An 18,320-nucleotide genomic window follows, 5' to 3' on the forward strand; every position below is an offset into this window, starting at 1 on the left:
CTGAATCAGCCTTTTCTGAGCTCAGGGCAGTAGCCCATTGAAAACCTGAATACGTGTCTATGGTGTGGTGTACATATTTTAATTTACCCAATTCCATAAAGTGGAACGCATCCATCTGCCAGATTTCATTTCTCTTAGTGCCCTTTGGGTTACTCCCTGCAGGCAACGGTGTTTGATTATAGAAAGAACAAGTAGGACATCTCTTTATAATGTCCTTAGCTTGTTGCCAAGTAATGGAAAATTCTTTCTTTAGGCCTTTACTATTGACATGATGCTTCTTATGAAATTCTGAGGCCTGCAACACACTTCCAATCAATAATTGATCAATCTCAATGTTGCCTTCGGCTAGAGGACCAGGCAGACCTGTATGGGACCGGATATGTGTTATGTACATCGGACAAAGCCTGTTCCTGATTATGTCTTGTACCTGGATAAACAATGAAGTCAACTCTGTGTCATTTGGTATAAATTCAGCAGTTTCAATATGCAAGATAACTCTTTCTGCATATTGTAAATCTGTAACTACATTAAGAGGTTCTTTAAAATCCCTTAGCACCATAAGAATGGCATATAATTCTGCCTTCTGGACAGAATTATAAGTGCTTTGTTCCACCTTAGTCAATTCATCTGACTTGTAACCTGCTTTCCCTGATTTATCTGCATCAGTATAGAACGTATGGGCTCCAGTTATTGGAGCATCACGTACAATTCTAGGAAGAATCCAAGAAGTTCTTTTTATGAGGTTAAGTCTACCACTTTTGGGATAGTTGCTATTAATTTCTCCCAAAAAATTAGCACAAGCTCTTTGCCACGGTTCATTGTCTTCCCGTAGCTTTTTTATTTCTTCAGAAGTAAAAGGCACTATAATTTCTGCTGGGTCTATATCTGCTAGTTGACGAAGTCTCAGCTTACCTTTTATAATTAATTCAGAGACTTTTTCCACATAAGTTTTTAATTTTTTACTTGGTTTATTAGGTATAAATATCCACTCTAAAATAATATCTTCCCTCTGCATTAGAATCCCTGTAGGAGAAATTCTGGAAGGCAATATGACTAGGATGCAGCTAAGATTTGGGTTCACCCTATCCACATGTGCCTCCTGTAATTTTTCCTCAATCATTGTCAGTTCCTTTTCTGCTTCAGCTGTCAGTTTTCTTGGACTATTCAAATCTTTATCACCATCTAAGGTTTTGTTTAAATGAACTATTAGATCAGGTGTTATCCCAACAGCTGGTCATAGACAGGAAATGTCTCCTAACAATCTTTGGAAGTCATTAAGAGTCTTTAACCGGTCTCTCCTAATTTGTGCCTTTTGCGTTTTAATTTTCTCTAACCCTACTCTGTAACCTAGGTAATTAATAGAATTTCTTCTTTGAATCTTTTTGGGGCAATTTGTCATCCCCACCTAGGCAAGACTTTCTTTACTTCTTCAAACATCCTTTCTAAAGTATCTTTATTTGAATCAGATAACAAGATGTCATCCATGTAACGATAAATTATGGACATGGGGAATTGTTTACGAATTATTTCCAATGGCTTACTTACAAAATATCGGCACAATGTAGGACTATTGAGCATACCCTGTGGGAGGATAGTCCATTGATATCTCCTATTAGGCTGAGAATTATTATAAGTAGGCACTGTGAAGGAGAATTTTTCTCTATCCTTTTCTTGTAACGGTATAGTGAAAAAAACAATCTTTCAAATCAATAACTATAAGAGGCCATCCTTTTGGTAACAGAGAAGGCAAAGGAATTCCAGATTGTAGTGGGCCCATGGGTTGAATTACTTTGTTGACAGCTATTAGATCTGTCACCATTCTCCATTTACCAGATTTCTTTTTTACAACAAACACAGGAGAATTCCAAGGGCTGGTTGATTCTTCAATATGGTGAGCATCTAGTTGCTCTTGTACCAGCTGTTCCAATGCCTGTAGTTTATCTTCAGCTAGAGACCACTGTTTGATCCATATTGGCTTCTCAGTTAGTCATTTTAAAGGTAGGGCTGTTGGTACCTCTAAAGGTTTGCTATTTGCTGTATGTTCTTGTACAGCCTGAATGGATGGTGACCTTTTTCATATCCTTCCCAGAATTATGAGTTCCTGGAACTACAAGAATGTTAATCTGGGTATTCCATTGCTGTAACAGGTCATGGCCCCATAAATTTATGGCAATATTGGCTATATGTGGCCTTAGTCTTCCTATTTGCCCTTCGGGCCCTATGCATTCAACCCATCTTGTGCTTTGTTTTACACGAGATAGGGTTCCAATTCCCAGGAACTGAACATCTACCTCTTGAAGAGGCCAATTCAGATGCCAAGATTCTGGGGTAATGATACTTACATCTGCACCTGTGTCTAATAAGCCTTCAACAAAAGTGCCATTTATACAGACTCTTAGCTTTGGTCTTTGATCATTAATAGAAGTCTGCCAAAATATGTGTTTACTCTGTCCTACTGGGTTTTTTTGACTCATTCTCCACGCATAATTCATCATTTAGACCATTATTACTTTTTACAGCAGAAATTGGAGCTTTTAATTTTCTTGGTGAAGCACGTTCTCCACTGTGACTGGGAATGACTGGGCCACTGTTGGCTTGGGGGCCTGCGAGAGGCCCCCCAAGGAGTTTCCCGGTGATATCGGATTGCCCCGTCTGTCTGTTGTTGACCTGCATTCCTTGGACCAATGCCGGCCTTTACCACATCTCGTACATATACCTGAAGGCCGAGGTCTCCTATTTTTGTCATTCCCAGAAGAGATATTATTCCTAGAAATTCTTTGCCTGCAATCCCTTTGCAAATGTCCTAATTTACCACAATTAAAACACCTGGCAGTTTGATGTCTCCTCATTGCTTTGGAAATTGCTTCTCCTACCCAAGATTCATCATTATAGCTAAACATCTCAAAATTCACCATATGCTGAATCCATTCATCCATAGGTGCTGGTCTAGACTTTAAAGGCCCAATTTTCTTTTTGCATTCTATGTTTGCATTTTCAAAAGCTAGAGATTGAAGAAGTATTCGTCTAGCTTCTGAGTCTGTTACCCCTATGTCCAGAGCCTTAATTAATCTTTGCAAAAAGTCAATAAGGGGTTCTCTCTGTCCCTGCCTAATTCTGGTATATGATTCAACCCTTTTTGCTGGATCTTGTATCCTATTCCAAGCATTTAAAGCTGCCTGGTGACATAGACACAGTACTTCATCGTCATAAAGAGCTTGGACCTGTGGATCAGCATATTCTCCTGCACCAAGAATTTGATCTTGGGAAACCTCAACACATTTTGCTCTTCCTTGCTGTTCCATATGTTTGGATTCTTCTCTGAAATAAATTCCAAACATCAAGGAAGGTCCATTATCTAAAACTGCAGACACTAACTTATGGAAATCATGGGGGGTAGCTCTAGCATTAGAAGTCCAAGTCCTTATCATTTCCTTTACATATGCATTGTGCAAGCCAAAATTAACAACAGCCTGCTTAATTTCTTTCAGATCATTCATTGCTATTGGCGTCCATCTAGCTTCTCTGACTCCCTTTGAACCTTTAGAAGTTGACGCTTTGTCAGAATTAAGTATAGGGTATGTCGCTAGAACCCTGGGTAAGCCAGTTCTAATAGCTGGTGGAGGCATTGTATCCTGTCCTTGTGCCTCCTTACTCTGTTCACCAGCTGCAATAATTTCTCCAATTTTTTCAAATCTTTTTATCATTGTCTCTCTTACATCCTGAATCTCCTGACCTGTATATATTTCTAGTGATTTCACTGAGATATCAATTTTTTGGTCCCCATTCTGCACCTGTGATTCCAAAGCTTTAATTTTTTCCTTCAAAGATAACATGTCCTCCTTAAACTTTTCTTGTATATCATGTAGATTCCCATCTTGGAGGTACATTCTGTCTGTTACCTTATCAAAACTTTGTGATAAAGTCTGAAGGTCAAATTCAACAGCCTGAACCCTTTCAGGTAACTTTCTAGTACCCTTGGATATGGAGTCAATTTTGTCTGTCATAGTATCCACTTGTTCAGATAACCTCTGATTTTCAATAATTTTAATCCTGTCAATTAGTTGTTCATTATTAGTTCGTAAAGATTCTATCATTCTTAGGAGTGCCATATTCTTCTGTTCATTATTAGTTCGTAAAGATTCTATCGTTCTTAGGAGTGCCATATTCTTCCTTTATGATAGAATATGGAAAAGAAAACTGAAACCTAGTAACAAGCAAATTAAGGTATCCCCATAATCATATAAACCTTGTATGACGTAATCCATTGTATTAGTAAATATAAATTTACTAATCCATTGTATTAGTGAAAACAAAGCAGTAAATTTTGCGTTAGAAACGAAAACTGCCATATTATCTATTATCCAGCAGGTGGCGATGTTGCCGAGTCGCGATGAAAACGGGGTCCTGTTTCAGTCAGTGCCTTAGTAGATGTTAAAAACTGGAAAATGCAAGTTTCTCAACAAAGTAAATGTAATTAAATCAATTCCAGATACGGAACCAGAAACCCAGAATCCAGTAGAGAAAAGCAACCTGGAAGCCGCTTATGCCTCCACGTGACAGAGTCACTCTGAGGGGTTGCAGCTTTCAGCAACCGCGTGCTCTGCAAGGGAGATTTAAAAACAACTCAGAAAAGAGCAAACCACGCGGGCAGAGACTACGCAGGCCTGTGGAGTTTAAATCCAGGTGGGGAGGCAGACGTTAGGGTGCGTGGGGACTGGAAGTCAATCTGAGGTGTCTAAAGAGAAAATATAAAGAACTGCAGCAAGAAAAGCCAGTGCGTGATGATTTATATTAAGCTGCTGGCTCCATGCACAAGACACAGGCCACAAGGCCGCCGCCAACAGGCTGCGGCTGAGGAAGGGAGGCTTGCGCCAAGCCGAACTCGCGGCTGGCAGCCGAGCGGGGGAAGGAGAGGTCCTAACACCAAATGTTGGGTGCCAACTGAAGGCGTAAGTCACAAACAATGCCACACCAGTTTGGAATTATGAGGCCCTGGACCCTGTCTGCCTGCAGGAGGTGGGGTGGTGTGATTAAAAGAAAAGGTCCTGTAGGGTATAATGGCCCACACTGGTAATCCCCGCACTCAGCAGGTTGAAGCCATGAGTTATTAATAGGGTGGTATTTATTTAAAGGGGAAAAACTTACAGATCACAGCCCTCTATGCAACCAGGAAGGGAGTCTAGTCACCAGCGGAGCAGGAAGTGAAGAGAGAGAGCAGAGGGAAGTGGCCGCCTTTTTAAATGAAGAGAGACCACGCCACAATGGGCTGGTATCTCAGCGGCTATAGGCTGGAGGAGTGGGAGGACCTCCCGCAACAATCTACTAGGCATTGTGGATTGTGCCTGCAATCCCAGCACAAAGGAGGCTGAAGTTCACTAGTTTACTAAGTGAAGATCACTAGTTCAAAGTCAGTCTAGGCAACACACTGAATTTCAAGTAAGCCTTATCACTAAATCCAATATGCTTATAAACACTAGTGTATTTCTTCCCTTTTGAAGTATGCCTCTTCTGTTTACGGTGTTGAGGAATCCACCAGGGGCCACAGCATGCTAGGCAATTACTCTACCTCTGCGCTCCAGGTCTTCCTCTTCTTTATTATGTATAAAACAAAGACTGCCTTAACCCAAAGTGAAGCACACACCTACCTTGTCTTGGCTAATGTTTTATCAACTCGACACAAGCTAGAATTATCTGAAAAGAGGCAAGCCTATGGGGCACTTCTTGACTGGTGACAGATGTGGGAAGGCCCATTCCACTGTAGATTGTGCCATCCCTGGGCAGGAGGTCCTATGCTGTGTAAGAAAGTAGGTTGAGCAAGCCCTAGGGAGCAAGTCAGTAAGAAGTGCTCCTCTGTGGGCTCTGCTTCAGTTTCTGTTTTCAGAGTTCGTGATGTGGCTTTCCTCAGTGGTGGAGTGTAAAATGTAAGCTGAAATAAACACTTTCTTTCCCAAGTTGCTTTTTTGGTCATGGTGTTTATCACAATAGAAAACAAACTGACATATACCTGAGGCCAGCCTGAGCTACTCAGTGAAACTAAACCAAAACAAAAGCTTGGCATGTTGTCACGGTTCTGTAATCCATGTAGAAGGCTGTGACAGGAGAATCAGGTGTTCAAGGCCCTTTTGGCTATATAGCAAGCTGGAGCTCAAACACGAAGAACTTTTAAAAAAAATTTAAAGACAAACTAGAAGAAAGACCTCCTAACAAATGTCTTCTGCCACCTACAGATTGGTTGATGATTTGCTGCCTGAGAGTGATTCGAAATTATGCAGCTGTGCAAAAGCAGAGTGCTTATGATATCTCTCTCTCTGTCTCTCTCTCTCTCTCTCTCTCTCTCTCTCTCTCATTTTTGAGGCAAGATCTCTCTTGGCTAAGGATATAGATAGAGGTAGGCATTTGTTCACATTGCGAAAAGCCCGAGTTCAGTCCCATACTGAAAAGAACAATCAAAAACATTTTAGACGTGTTCTCTTGCTCTGTTACTCTAAGATATCCTCAAACTTCAAGCAACCATCCATTCTTAGTCTCTCAAATGCTGGAATTACAGAATGAGCCACCGTCCCTGAGGAGGGTACATTACAATTTAAATATGTTTCAAGATGGGTCCCATGGATAAACAAATGTGTTGCTGTGCACAGTGTAATCCCAGGATTGGGAGAGATAGATAAGACTTATAGCAAGTTGTACTGCCTCAAAAAATATATCACAAAACAGTTTCTGATTCTGTAAATTTATAGTGTGGCCTAAAATTTCTCCTCTTTATTTTTAATATTTTTTGTATATAATATTTTGCCTGCATGTGTGTCTGTGTCTTACATGTGTGCCTAGTGTTCATAGAAGCCAAAAGAGGGCATTGCATCTCCTGGAAGTGAAGTGAACCACCATGAGAGTGCTGGGAATTGAACCTCAGTCCTCTAGAAGATCAAGTGCTCTTAACCATTGAGCAATCTCTGCAGCCTTCATTTCTTTATTTAATATGTATAGCACAATTAATAAAAATCCAGAGACAGATATTGGGGTTCAACATGAAGGTCAGAAAAGCAAAACATCTGCCCACTGGCTCTTAGCTCTACCTCAGCCTGAAATGGTGATCCTGCCTCCAGGAATCTCAGAATGAGACTGTGTCTGTGAGCTGTCTCTCCCATCTTGTATTCCTCTCTAGCACTGGGATTAAAACTGTGCACCACTACTGCCCAGTTTCGATGGCAACTAGTGTAGCTACTGGGATTAAAGGTGTGTATCACCACTGCCTGGTCTGTAAGGCTGAACAATGAGGCTGTTTTACTTTCTCATCTTTAGAAAAGCTTTACATATTAAAATACAAATAAAATATCATTACCTTTCCCTTTTCTGTCTAAAATAAAAAGGAGGCTATAGCTAATATAAAAAACTACATGCAATAAGTACAATGACTGTATGCAATACACATAGGAAATAAACAGTTCAACAATGTTTAGTCCATTTGCATCTGACAAATTCAGAGCAAATATGCCATTTCTATTCTATCTTGGTGAGTCCAAAATCTTGTACCTAATTTACTTTCTATCATAATTTGCTTTCTGCCTCAAGTAAACACGGAAAACTATAACTGTAACTATCTATTCTTCAACTCCCTCAGAGACTTAAGAAGGAAATAATACGTAGCAGCATCTTATTTGTATTTTAATAAATAAAGCTTGCCTGAAGATCAGAGAGTAAAACAGCCCCACTGGTCAGCCTTGCAGGCCATACAGTGGTAACACACATCTTTAATCCCAATAGCCACACTAGTTGCCATGGAAACTGGGTGATGCACGCCTTTAAACCCAGTGGTGCACACCTTTAATCCCAGAACTAAAGAGGACTATAAAACAGAAGGAGACAGCTCTCAGACATAGTCTCATTCTGAGATTCCTAGAGGCAGGATCACCATTTCAGACTGAGGTAGAGGTAAGAGTCAGTGGCTGGCTGTTTTACTTTTCTGACTTTCGGGTAAAACCCAATATCTGTCTCTGGGTTTCTATTAATCACGCTACAAATATATACTTACTGAGCAAGGGAGATGGCTGAGTGATTAAGAGCGTGCAATGCTCTTCCAGAGGACCCGAGTTCACATCCCATCACCCACATCAGATGACTCACCAACCATTTGTAACTCCTCTGGTTTACAGGGTACCTGCACACACATGTACATATACTTCCTTACTTGTGTATAGGGTACATGGGGGACATGTGCACAGGCATGAGCACTTAGAGGCTCACAAGTGCACCATGGCACTCATGAGGAGGTCAAAGGTCAACACTTGGGAGCTGGCTGTCCTTCCACCATATGGGCCCCAAGGTTGGCACTGAGTCATCTTGCCAACCCAGATTTTGCAGTATTTTTTTGGTTTTGTTTGTTTGTTTGTTTGTTTGTTTTTAAGACAGGGTTTCTCTGTGTAACAGCCCTGGCTATCTTGGAACTCCCTCTGTAGACCAGGCTGGCCTCAAACTCATAGGGATCTTCCTGTCTCTGCTCCGAAATGCTGGGAATAAAGGTATGCACCACCACAGCTCAGTCAGAATTTGTATTTTTAAGAGGCACCAAGAGACCTCCCTGTCACGATGTAAGTACATTGAAATTAAATGAAAAGCTGGCTTATCTCACTGAGTTCGCTTAATAAGTTTATATTTATTTTCTATGTAAATCCATATACAGTATTAATGATAGGACCTTTAAACTGTATTAGTTCACATATAACATAAAAATATCTTTCTCATACATCATTAATGTTATAAAACGTTAATGCTTTCACATCAGAAGCTTCGAGGCACTGGAAACATCATAATGGTAGAGTGCTGTGTCTAGCATGCATCAGGCTCTGGGTCAACCTCTAGCACTACAAAAATGTCCATGGTGAATGTAGCAGCATAGCTTTCTGGGTATGTTTTTCAACAGTTTATTTAGTATGCGTCCAGAGTCAGCATGCTGAGCAATAACAAGACCCCAGCACCTGCAGCCCTTTATGGGGATTTGGGGAAAAGAGATTATTTCAGATATTTCGATACAGGTTAAAAGCACAGGGGTTGATAGAAAACGAGACTCTCAGAAAGTCACACCCAGGACCTGGGTGTGGGCTTCTCTAAGAAAGCCACTCCATTAATGGGGATGTGTTAATTTGTCAAGAAGAAAAGTCACATATTTACCATAGTCCTCAGGCTGGAGGCAAGCTCCAAATGTGTGGCCTGGGTCAACATTCATAGTTTCTGCAATTCTACAGGAGAAAGCAGACTCTTTAGTTAAAGTTCCCACCATCTGAAGCTCAACATTATATATGTTTGCCTTAGGCCCTTAACAAACTACCATAGACTATAGTCTATAGACTCTTCTATAGACACACTGTGAAAAATCAAAGAGAAGGCACAAGAGTCTAGTGTTCATTTACATTAACAATGGCTGAAGGTTTTCCCAGCAGACCACTCCATGGGAAGGGAGGGGTGGAGGTGGGGGAGATAGGATTCAAACCAAATATGGTCAAAATGTTTTTTCTGATATACAAGAAATTAAGCTTCATACAGAATTCTCTCTTCCTCTTCTCAAAATGTGTACAAGTCTACTGCTGTAGGCAGTGACAGTATTCCACTGACAAACAACAGAAGAATAATTTCCTTATTCAATAAAAGAAATTTAGTAAAATGCAAACCAACATTGGTTTTCAATGGTTAGCCTCCAATTCAATAATATAGGTAAAGATGACCTTAAGCTCCTGTCCTCCTGCCTCTACTTTTCAGTACTAAGATGACAGATGTGTGCCATCAAGTCTATGCAGATGACCAGAGGACCTCAATTTCAAACTATGCAGATGATATGGACCTCAAGTTCAAACTCACGGGTCTAAAACTCTTCCAAGTTTGTGTTGAAACTTTTCCTTGAAGTCATCAGCCCTTTGGGATGTAATTTTAGCTCCTCGTTTCCTACAAAATGAGAAAGTTGTCAGGTATCTTTATTATTAAAATGTCATCAGCTGTAAAATATTCACATAGTAAAGGTATCATAATATCACTGCGCCTTCAATGAACAAGTCTCAGAAGACATTCCATGCTTAACACTACCATGTATTGATGCTTCTATCACAAAATCTGTAATAAAAATACATTTGGTAGATACTCGACAGCACGGTCTGTATAGAAAGTGGGGGTATGGTTGAGAGGAAGGTTTGTATAGTAGATATGAGGAAGAGTACAAACAGAGGCTTCTAGAAGAGTCCAGAAGAGCGAGAGAAAGTAGTGAACTAAACATGACCCACAGACTGACCAGGACCATGAGAGGAAAAAGAAAGAGGAAGAAAAGAGAGGATGAGGAAGAGTTCAGGCAAAGGAAACCAAGAAAACGCATGGCAAAAATGGCAGGGTTATATAAAAATCAAAAGCTGGGGCAAGGGAAGCCCATAGTCTAGAACGGTTTTGGGTAGGGATGGGTGAGAAGAGCTGAGAGAAGGGTCCTTTTAGAGGCCCTAATTCACTTTCATATGCTAATAGGCACCGCAGTTCACCATTTGTCCCTTTTTCTTTTGGACCTGGCAGTCTGGAGATACAGCTTAGTGGAAGAACACTTGCCTAGCATGTATGCAGTTCAATCCTTAACACAGTAAAGGGGGGGAGGGGTGTGAAGAACACTTGCCTAGCATGTTTGCAGTTCAGTCCTTAACACAGTAAATGGGGGGGGGGGGGTCAGAGTCAGTGAAAGAAATATGCCCTGGCCTCAAAACTATAGCCAAAAAGCTAAAATAAGCGCCAGACGCGGCGCAGCGGCGGCAGCACGGCGGCGGCGCCAGACGCGGCGGAGCGGCGGCCAGACCCAAGCGGCTGGGACAGGCGTGCAATAAGGAGAGCAGATCGCCCTACTACAATTGAATCAAAGAGGTAGGCCTTTGGTTGGCCAGGTCACTGGCACAAGGGGAGCCTGGTCCTGTCCTGAAGATCCTTCGGAGGGGTGAGAGGGTTCTTGGCCTGCAGCAGGAACCACGAAAGAGAGTGAGGGCATTTTGTAAGCGGAGCCCTTGGCCAGCAGGGAAACCTGATCCGGTTTCTAAAGGATCCATTGGATAGGATCAATAGGAGGAGATGGGCAGGCGCCAAGGCAAGAACTCACCCAATAATCCGAAAAACAACATGAAAACATCAGAACCCAATGATCTTACAACAGAAGTATTTGAACAACCTAACACAGAAGAAGTGGAAAAAATCGACTTTATGAAGATAATAGAGTCCCTTAAACAACATGTAAAAAATGCCCTTATAGAAATGGATGAGAAGTATAACAAAAAGTTTGAAGAAATGAGTAAATATGTACATGATACCCTGGGAAACCAAGAAAAAACCATCAAACAGGTAATGGAAACAGTTCAAGAATTGAAAACTGAAATGAAGGCAAAGAAGAAAATACAAACTGAGGACCAGCTGGATATGGAAAATCTAGGCCAACGAGCAGAGTCTACAGAAACAAGCATAATCAATAGAATACAAGAGCTAGAAGAAAGACTCTCAGATGCTGAGGACACCATAGAGAAAATAAACGAACAGATCAAAGAAAACAGCAAAGCCAACAAATTCTCAACACAAAACATTCAGGAACTATGGGACACAATAAAAAAACCAAACCTAAGAATAATAGGAATAGAAGAAGGAGAAGAGTCACAGCTCAAAGGCTCAGAAAATATTTTCAACAAAATTATGGAAGAAAACTTTCCCAACTTAAAGAAAGATATTCATTTAAATATTCAAGAAGCATACAGAACACCAAACAGACTGGATCAAAGAAAAACATCTCCTCGCCATATAATAATCAAAACACAAAATATACAGGTTAAAGAAAGAATATTAAGAGCTGCAAAAGAAAAAGGGCAAGTAACTTATAAAGGTAAACCGATCAGACTTACACCTGACTTCTCGATGGAAACTATGAAAGCCAGAAGGTCCTGGATAGAGGTTCTGCAGAAGCTAAGAGACCATGGATGCAAACCCAAACTACTATACCCAGCCAAGCTATCGTTCACTATCAACGGAGAAAACAAGACATTCCAGGATAAGAACAAATTTAAACAATACGTAGCCACAAATCCAGCCCTACAGAAAGTAATAGAAGGAAAATCGCAACCCAAGGAATCCAACACTGCCAACACTGCCTACAATAACCCAGGCATCTAATGACCCTTCACGAGCACATCTCAAAGAAAGGAGACACACAATCTCTACTACCAAAAGCAATAAGAATAACCGGAGTAAACAACCACTGGTCATTAATATCACTTAATATTAATGGGCTCAATTCACCTATAAAAAGGCACAGGCTAAAAGATTGGATACGAAAACAGGATCCAACATTCTGCTGTTTGCAAGAAACACATCTCAACCACAAAGACAGGCACCTACTCAGAGTAAAGGGTTGAGAAAAGGTGTTTCAAGCAAATGGTCCTAAGAAAAAAGCAGGTGTGGCCATACTAATTTCTAACAAAACTGACTTCAAAATAAAATCAATCAGAAGAGACCGAGATGGTCACTTTATACTCATAACAGGAACAATTCATCAGGAGGACGTCTCAATCCTGAATATATACGCCCCCAATATAAAAGCACCTACTTATGTAAAAGAAATATTACTAGAACTCAAGGCAGACATCAAACCACACACACTAGTAGTAGGAGACTTCAACACACCTCTCTCTCCAAGGGACAGGTCAATCAGACAGAAACCTAATAGAGAATTAAGAGAATTATTGGAGGTAATGAAGCAAATGGACTTAACAGACATCTATAGAACATTCCACCCAAATAGGAAAGAATATACCTTCTTCTCTGCAGCTCATGGAACCTTCTCAAAAATTGACCACATACTCGGAAACAAAGGAAACCTCCACAGATACAAAAAAATATCAGTGTCCACCTGTGTCTTATCAGATCATCACGGATTAAAGTTAGAAGGCAACAACCACGCTGCCCCCAAAAAACTGACAAACTCATGGAAACTGAACAGTCAACTACTGAACCACACCTGGGTCAAGGAAGAAATCAAGAAAGAAATTAAAGTCTTCCTTGAATTTAATGAAAATAAAGGGACAACATACTCAAACCTATGGGACACAATGAAAGCAGTGCTAAGAGGAAAGTTCATAGCACTAAGTGCCCACTTAAAGAAAACGGAGAATGCATACATTGGGGACTTAAAAACACACCTGAAAGCTCTAGAAAAAAAAGAAGCAGACGAGCCCAGGAGAAGTAGAAGACTGGAAATAATAAAACTGAGGGCTGAAATCAACAAAATAGAAACACACAAAACAGTCCAAAGAATCAATGAAACAAAAAGCTGGTTCTTGGAGAAAATCAACAAGATCGACAAACCCCTATCCAAACTAATTAAACGACAGAGAGAGAACACGCAAATAAATAAGATCAGAAATGAAAAGGGGGACATAACCACAGACACAGAGGAAATTCAGAGAATCATTAGATCTTACTACAAAAGCCTGTATGCCACAAAACTGGAAAATACAAAAGAAATGGACATTTTTTTAAATAAGTATCATATACCAAAGCTAAACCAAGACCAGGTGAATGATCTAAATAGACCGGTTTCTCGCGAAGAATTAGAAATGGTTATCAAAAATCTCCCTTCGAAAAAAAGCCCAGGACCAGATGGTTTCAATGCAGAATTCTACCAGAACTTCCAAGAAGAATTAATACCTATACTCCTTAAGGTATTTCACAATATAGAATCAGAAGAGTCATTGCCAAATTCCTTTTATGAAGCTACAGTTACCCTGATACCAAAACCACAAAAAGACCCAACCAAGAAAGAGAATTACAGACCGATCTCACTCATGAACATCGACGCAAAAATCTTCAATAAAATACTGGCAAACCGAATCCAAGAACACATAAGAAAAATTATCCATTATGATCAAGTAGGCTTCATCCCAGAGATGCAGGGCTGGTTCAACATACGCAAATCTATCAATGTAATCCACCATATAAATAAACTGAAAGAAAAAAACCATATGATCATTTCACTAGATGCGGAAAAAGCATTCGACAAAATTCAACACCCCTTTATGATAAAGGTCTTGGAGAGAATAGGGATACAAGGGTCCTACCTAAATATAATAAAAGCTATTTACAGCAAGCCAACAGCTAACATTAAATTAAACGGAGAAAAACTCAAAGCCATCCCACTAAAATCAGGAACACGACAAGGATGTCCACTCTCGCCATACCTCTTCAATATAGTGCTTGAAATTCTAGCAATAGCAATAAGACAACATAAGGAGATCAAGGGGATTCGTATTGGAAAGGAAGAAGTTAAGCTTTCGTTATTTGCAGATGATATGATAGTGTACATAAGCGACCCCAAAAATTCTACCAAAGAACTCCTACAGCTGATAAACAGCTTTAGTAACGTGGCAGGATACAAGATCAACTCCAAAAAATCAGTTGCCTTCCTATACACCAAGGATAAGGAAGCAGAGAGGGAAATCAGAGAAGCATCACCTTTCACTATAGCCACAAATAGCATAAAATACCTTGGGGTAACCCTGACCAAGGAAGTGAAAGATCTACTTGACAAGAACTATAAGTCTTTGAAGAAAGAAATTGAAGAAGACACCAGAAAATGGAAAGACCTCCCTTGCTCTTGGATTGGGAGGACCAACATAGTAAAAATGGCAATTCTACCAAAAGCAATCTATAGATTCAATGCAATCCCCATCAAAATCCCATCAAAATTCTTCACAGATCTGGAGAAGACAATAATCAACTTTATATGGAAAAACAAAAAACCCAGGATAGCCAAAACAATCTTATACAATAAAGGTTTGTCTGGAGGCATTACCATCCCTGACTTCAAACTCTATTACAGAGCTACAGTATTGAAAACAGCTTGGTATTGGCATAAAAACAGAGAAGTCGACCAATGGAATCGAATAGAAGACCCTGACATTAACCCACAAACCTATGAACACCTGATCTTCGATAAAGGAGCTAAAAGTATACAATGGAAAAAAGAGAGCATCTTCAACAAATGGTTCTGGCAAAACTGGATGTCAATCTGTAGAAGAATGAAAATTGATCCATATCTATCACCATGCACAAAACTCAAATCCAAATGGATTAAAGACCTCAATATCAGTCCGAACACACTGAACCTGATAGAAGAGAAAGTGGGAAGTACTCTACAGCACATGGGCACAGGAGACCACTTCCTATGTATAACCCCAGCAGCACAGACACTAAGGGCATCATTGAATAAATGGGACTTCCTGAGGCTGAGAAGCTTCTGTAAAGCAAAGGACACTGTCACTAAGACAAAAAGACAACCCACTGACTGGGAGAAGATCTTCACCAACCCTGCAACTGACAAAGGTTTGATCTCCAAAATATATAAAGAACTCAAGAAACTAGACCGTAAAAGGCTAATCAACCCAATTATAAAATGGGGCACTGATCTGAACAGAGAATTCTCAACAGAAGAACTTCAAATGGCCAAAAGACACTTAAGGTCATGCTCAACTTCCTTAGCGATCAGGGAAATGCAAATCAAGACAACTTTAAGATACCACCTTACACCTGTCAGAATGGCTAAAATAAAAAACACCAATGATAGCCTTTGCTGGAGAGGTTGTGGAGAAAGGGGTACACTCACCCATTGCTGGTGGGAATGCAAACTTGTGCAACCACTCTGGAAAGCAGTGTTTCGGTTTCTCAGGAAATTCGGGATCAACCTACCCCTGGATCCAGCAATACCACTCTTGGGAATATACCCAAGAGAGGCCCTATCATACAACAAAAGTATATGCTCAACTATGTTCATGGCAGCATTGTTTGTAATAGCCAGAACCCGGAAACAACCTAGATGCCCTTCAACGGAAGAATGGATGAAGAAAGTATGGAATATATACATATTAGAGTATTACTCAGCAGTAAAAAACAAGGACTTCTTGAATTTTGCATACAAATGGATGGAAATAGAAAACACTATCCTGAGTGAGGTAAGCCAGACCCAAAAAGAGGAACATGGGATGTACTCACTCATATTTGGTTTCTAGCCATAAATAAAGGACATTGAGCCTATAATTCATGTTCCTAGAGAAGCTAAATAAGGTGAATCCAAAGACAAACACATAGGCATCCTCATGAATATTAACCTTCATCAGGCGATGAAAGGAGACAGAGACAGAGACCCACACGGGAGCACCGGACAGAAATGTCAAGGTCCAAATCAGGAGCAGAAGGAGACGGAGCACGAGCAAGGAACTCAGGACCACGAGGGATGCACCCACACACTAAGACAATGGGGATGTTCTATTGGGATCTCACCAAGGCCAGCTGGCCTAGGTCTGAAAAAGCATGGGATAAATCCGGACTAGCTGAACATAGCGGACAATGAGGAATACTGAGAATTCAAGAACAATTGCAGTGGGTTTTTGATCCTACTGCACGTACTGGCTTTGTGGGAGCCTAGGCAGTTTGAATGCTCACCTTACGAGACCTGGATAGAGGTGGGCAGTCCTTGGGCTTCCCACAGGTCAGAGAACCCTGATTGCTCTTCGAGCAGATGAGGGGGGGGACTTGATCGGGGGAGGGGGAGGGAAATGGGAAGCGGTTGTGGGGACGAGGCAGAAATCCTTAATAAATAAATAAATTAAAAAAAAAAGCTAAAATAAAAAATAAAATAAACAGTTTGACCCTGAAACCAGAGTTAAATCTGCCCTTGATTAACTAAACAGAAAACCAAATAATCCCTGTGCAGGGAAACGGACCAGTCCCTGAGCAGAGACCTAGCCAATCTGAGCTCAAGGGGCTGGAATCTAACCAATTCCCCTCCTGAAAACCTTCGCCCTGGAAAAACTTTGCCCCTAAGAATTCCTATATAAGCCCTGGTTCAGTTTGAGGCTGCCCTTTTTCCACCCTGGCTGAGGCACCCACTCTTCATTGTTCCCTCCCAATAAATCTCTTGAAGGAGGTTTGGGTGAGACCTTCTTTCCCTGGAGCAGAGACAGAGCAGAGCAGGGTTGTAATACTTTAGCTGGGGAAACCTTCCTCTAACAGAGCAGAGCTGTTACACTCCTGGGCCCTGGAGCCAAATTGTAACAACTTTTCTGGGAAAGCCCTTCCCTGCCAAGGTAGAGTTGCTACATTGGGGAAACTTTTCCCTAGAGCAGGGCAGTAAACTGCTATGCTTACTGTGACCTATGTTATTCCGTTGCTCAAGAGTGCCGGAATACTCTTCAATCCAAGCCATAGACTCAGTATTCCCTGGTCCCCAACCACCAGAATACTCTTCCACCTGAGCTGTAACACTCAGTATTCCCTGGCCGAGTGCCAGAATACTTCTCCTTCTGAGCCGTAACACTCAGTGTTCCTTGGCTCCTGACTGGCAGGATCCCTTTCCATCTGAGCAGCAATGCTTACAATATGGAACATGTGAAGGGAAGGATGCTCCCCATAGGATCAAAGTTCCTTTGATGTAGAGATATCTCAAATAAGAATGTTAAGATAATAATTGTATAACCATATACAGCCTTAGTCCTATGCCACTTAGAATGTTAAAATAATGATGAACTACTCTTAAGATCTAAGTATATACGGCCTTACTCCTTTCCCAGTTGTAAAGTGCTTAGTTCAGAGAATGTCACTAAAAAAACTATAAATGTTTACATAAAAATATGTCTTGGGGGCAAGCTCACCTTAGGGTACCCACACACACTAAATAAATGTTTAAAGAAAAGCACAGTTGCTTCTTTGCCACCCGTGATTTTACTTTGTCTGCTGTTGTCCTGCTCAATGCCTCCTCGGGTCCCTGACCTCATTTACTGGAGGAAAAGGGAGAGAGAGAGAGAGAGAGAACGCAACCCTTTGAGGAAGAACTTTAGAAGCCACCAGGTCACATATACAAACATTGTAAAGAGATTTAGGCAAGATTCTTTCTTTCACCCACACCTGGGTGAGTACTGCCTTCCTTTCCTATAAGTCCCCCCCCACACACACACACACACTTGTATTTGTATTACAGTATCTTCTTAGGGGCTACAGAAGCAGCTCAGAGGATGATAGCAGGAGGATCTGGGTTCAGATTCCAAAGAGCCACATAAAAAAGCTGGGTCTGGTCATAAGTGCCTTCTGTGAGCATGTGACAGGGGTGGGGATGCAGATCCCATGAGCTCCCTTTGTCCAGCCAGTTTGCCAAAAATGGTAAGCTTCTGTTTCAGTGAAAGACACTGCCTCTGGGGAGGAAGGTGGAGAGCGACAAGGAAAGATAGTTGACAATGTCTTCCTCTGGCCTCCACATGCACTTGGACAGTTTCGTGCAT

General features: G+C 41.0%; 1 protein-coding gene across 1 annotated transcript in view; it reads right to left on the bottom strand.

Moving 5' to 3' along the window:
• Positions 1 to 18,320, bottom strand: part of Efhb (EF-hand domain family member B) — a 71,498-nt gene that overhangs the window by 18,085 nt on the left and 35,093 nt on the right. Inside the window, exons 7-8 of the mRNA XM_041656457.1 lie at positions 9,850 to 9,933; positions 9,166 to 9,233 (exon numbers count right to left, since the gene is read on the bottom strand). Of these exons, the coding sequence (XP_041512391.1) occupies positions 9,166 to 9,233; positions 9,850 to 9,933 (152 nt within the window). The remainder of the gene's footprint in view (positions 1 to 9,165; positions 9,234 to 9,849; positions 9,934 to 18,320) is intronic.

The sequence above is a fragment of the Microtus oregoni genome, unplaced genomic scaffold (assembly GCF_018167655.1).
Source record: "Microtus oregoni isolate MIOR12 unplaced genomic scaffold, Mior012 000007F_ref0000211, whole genome shotgun sequence".
In the NCBI taxonomy this organism is placed as follows: domain Eukaryota; kingdom Metazoa; phylum Chordata; class Mammalia; order Rodentia; family Cricetidae; genus Microtus; species Microtus oregoni.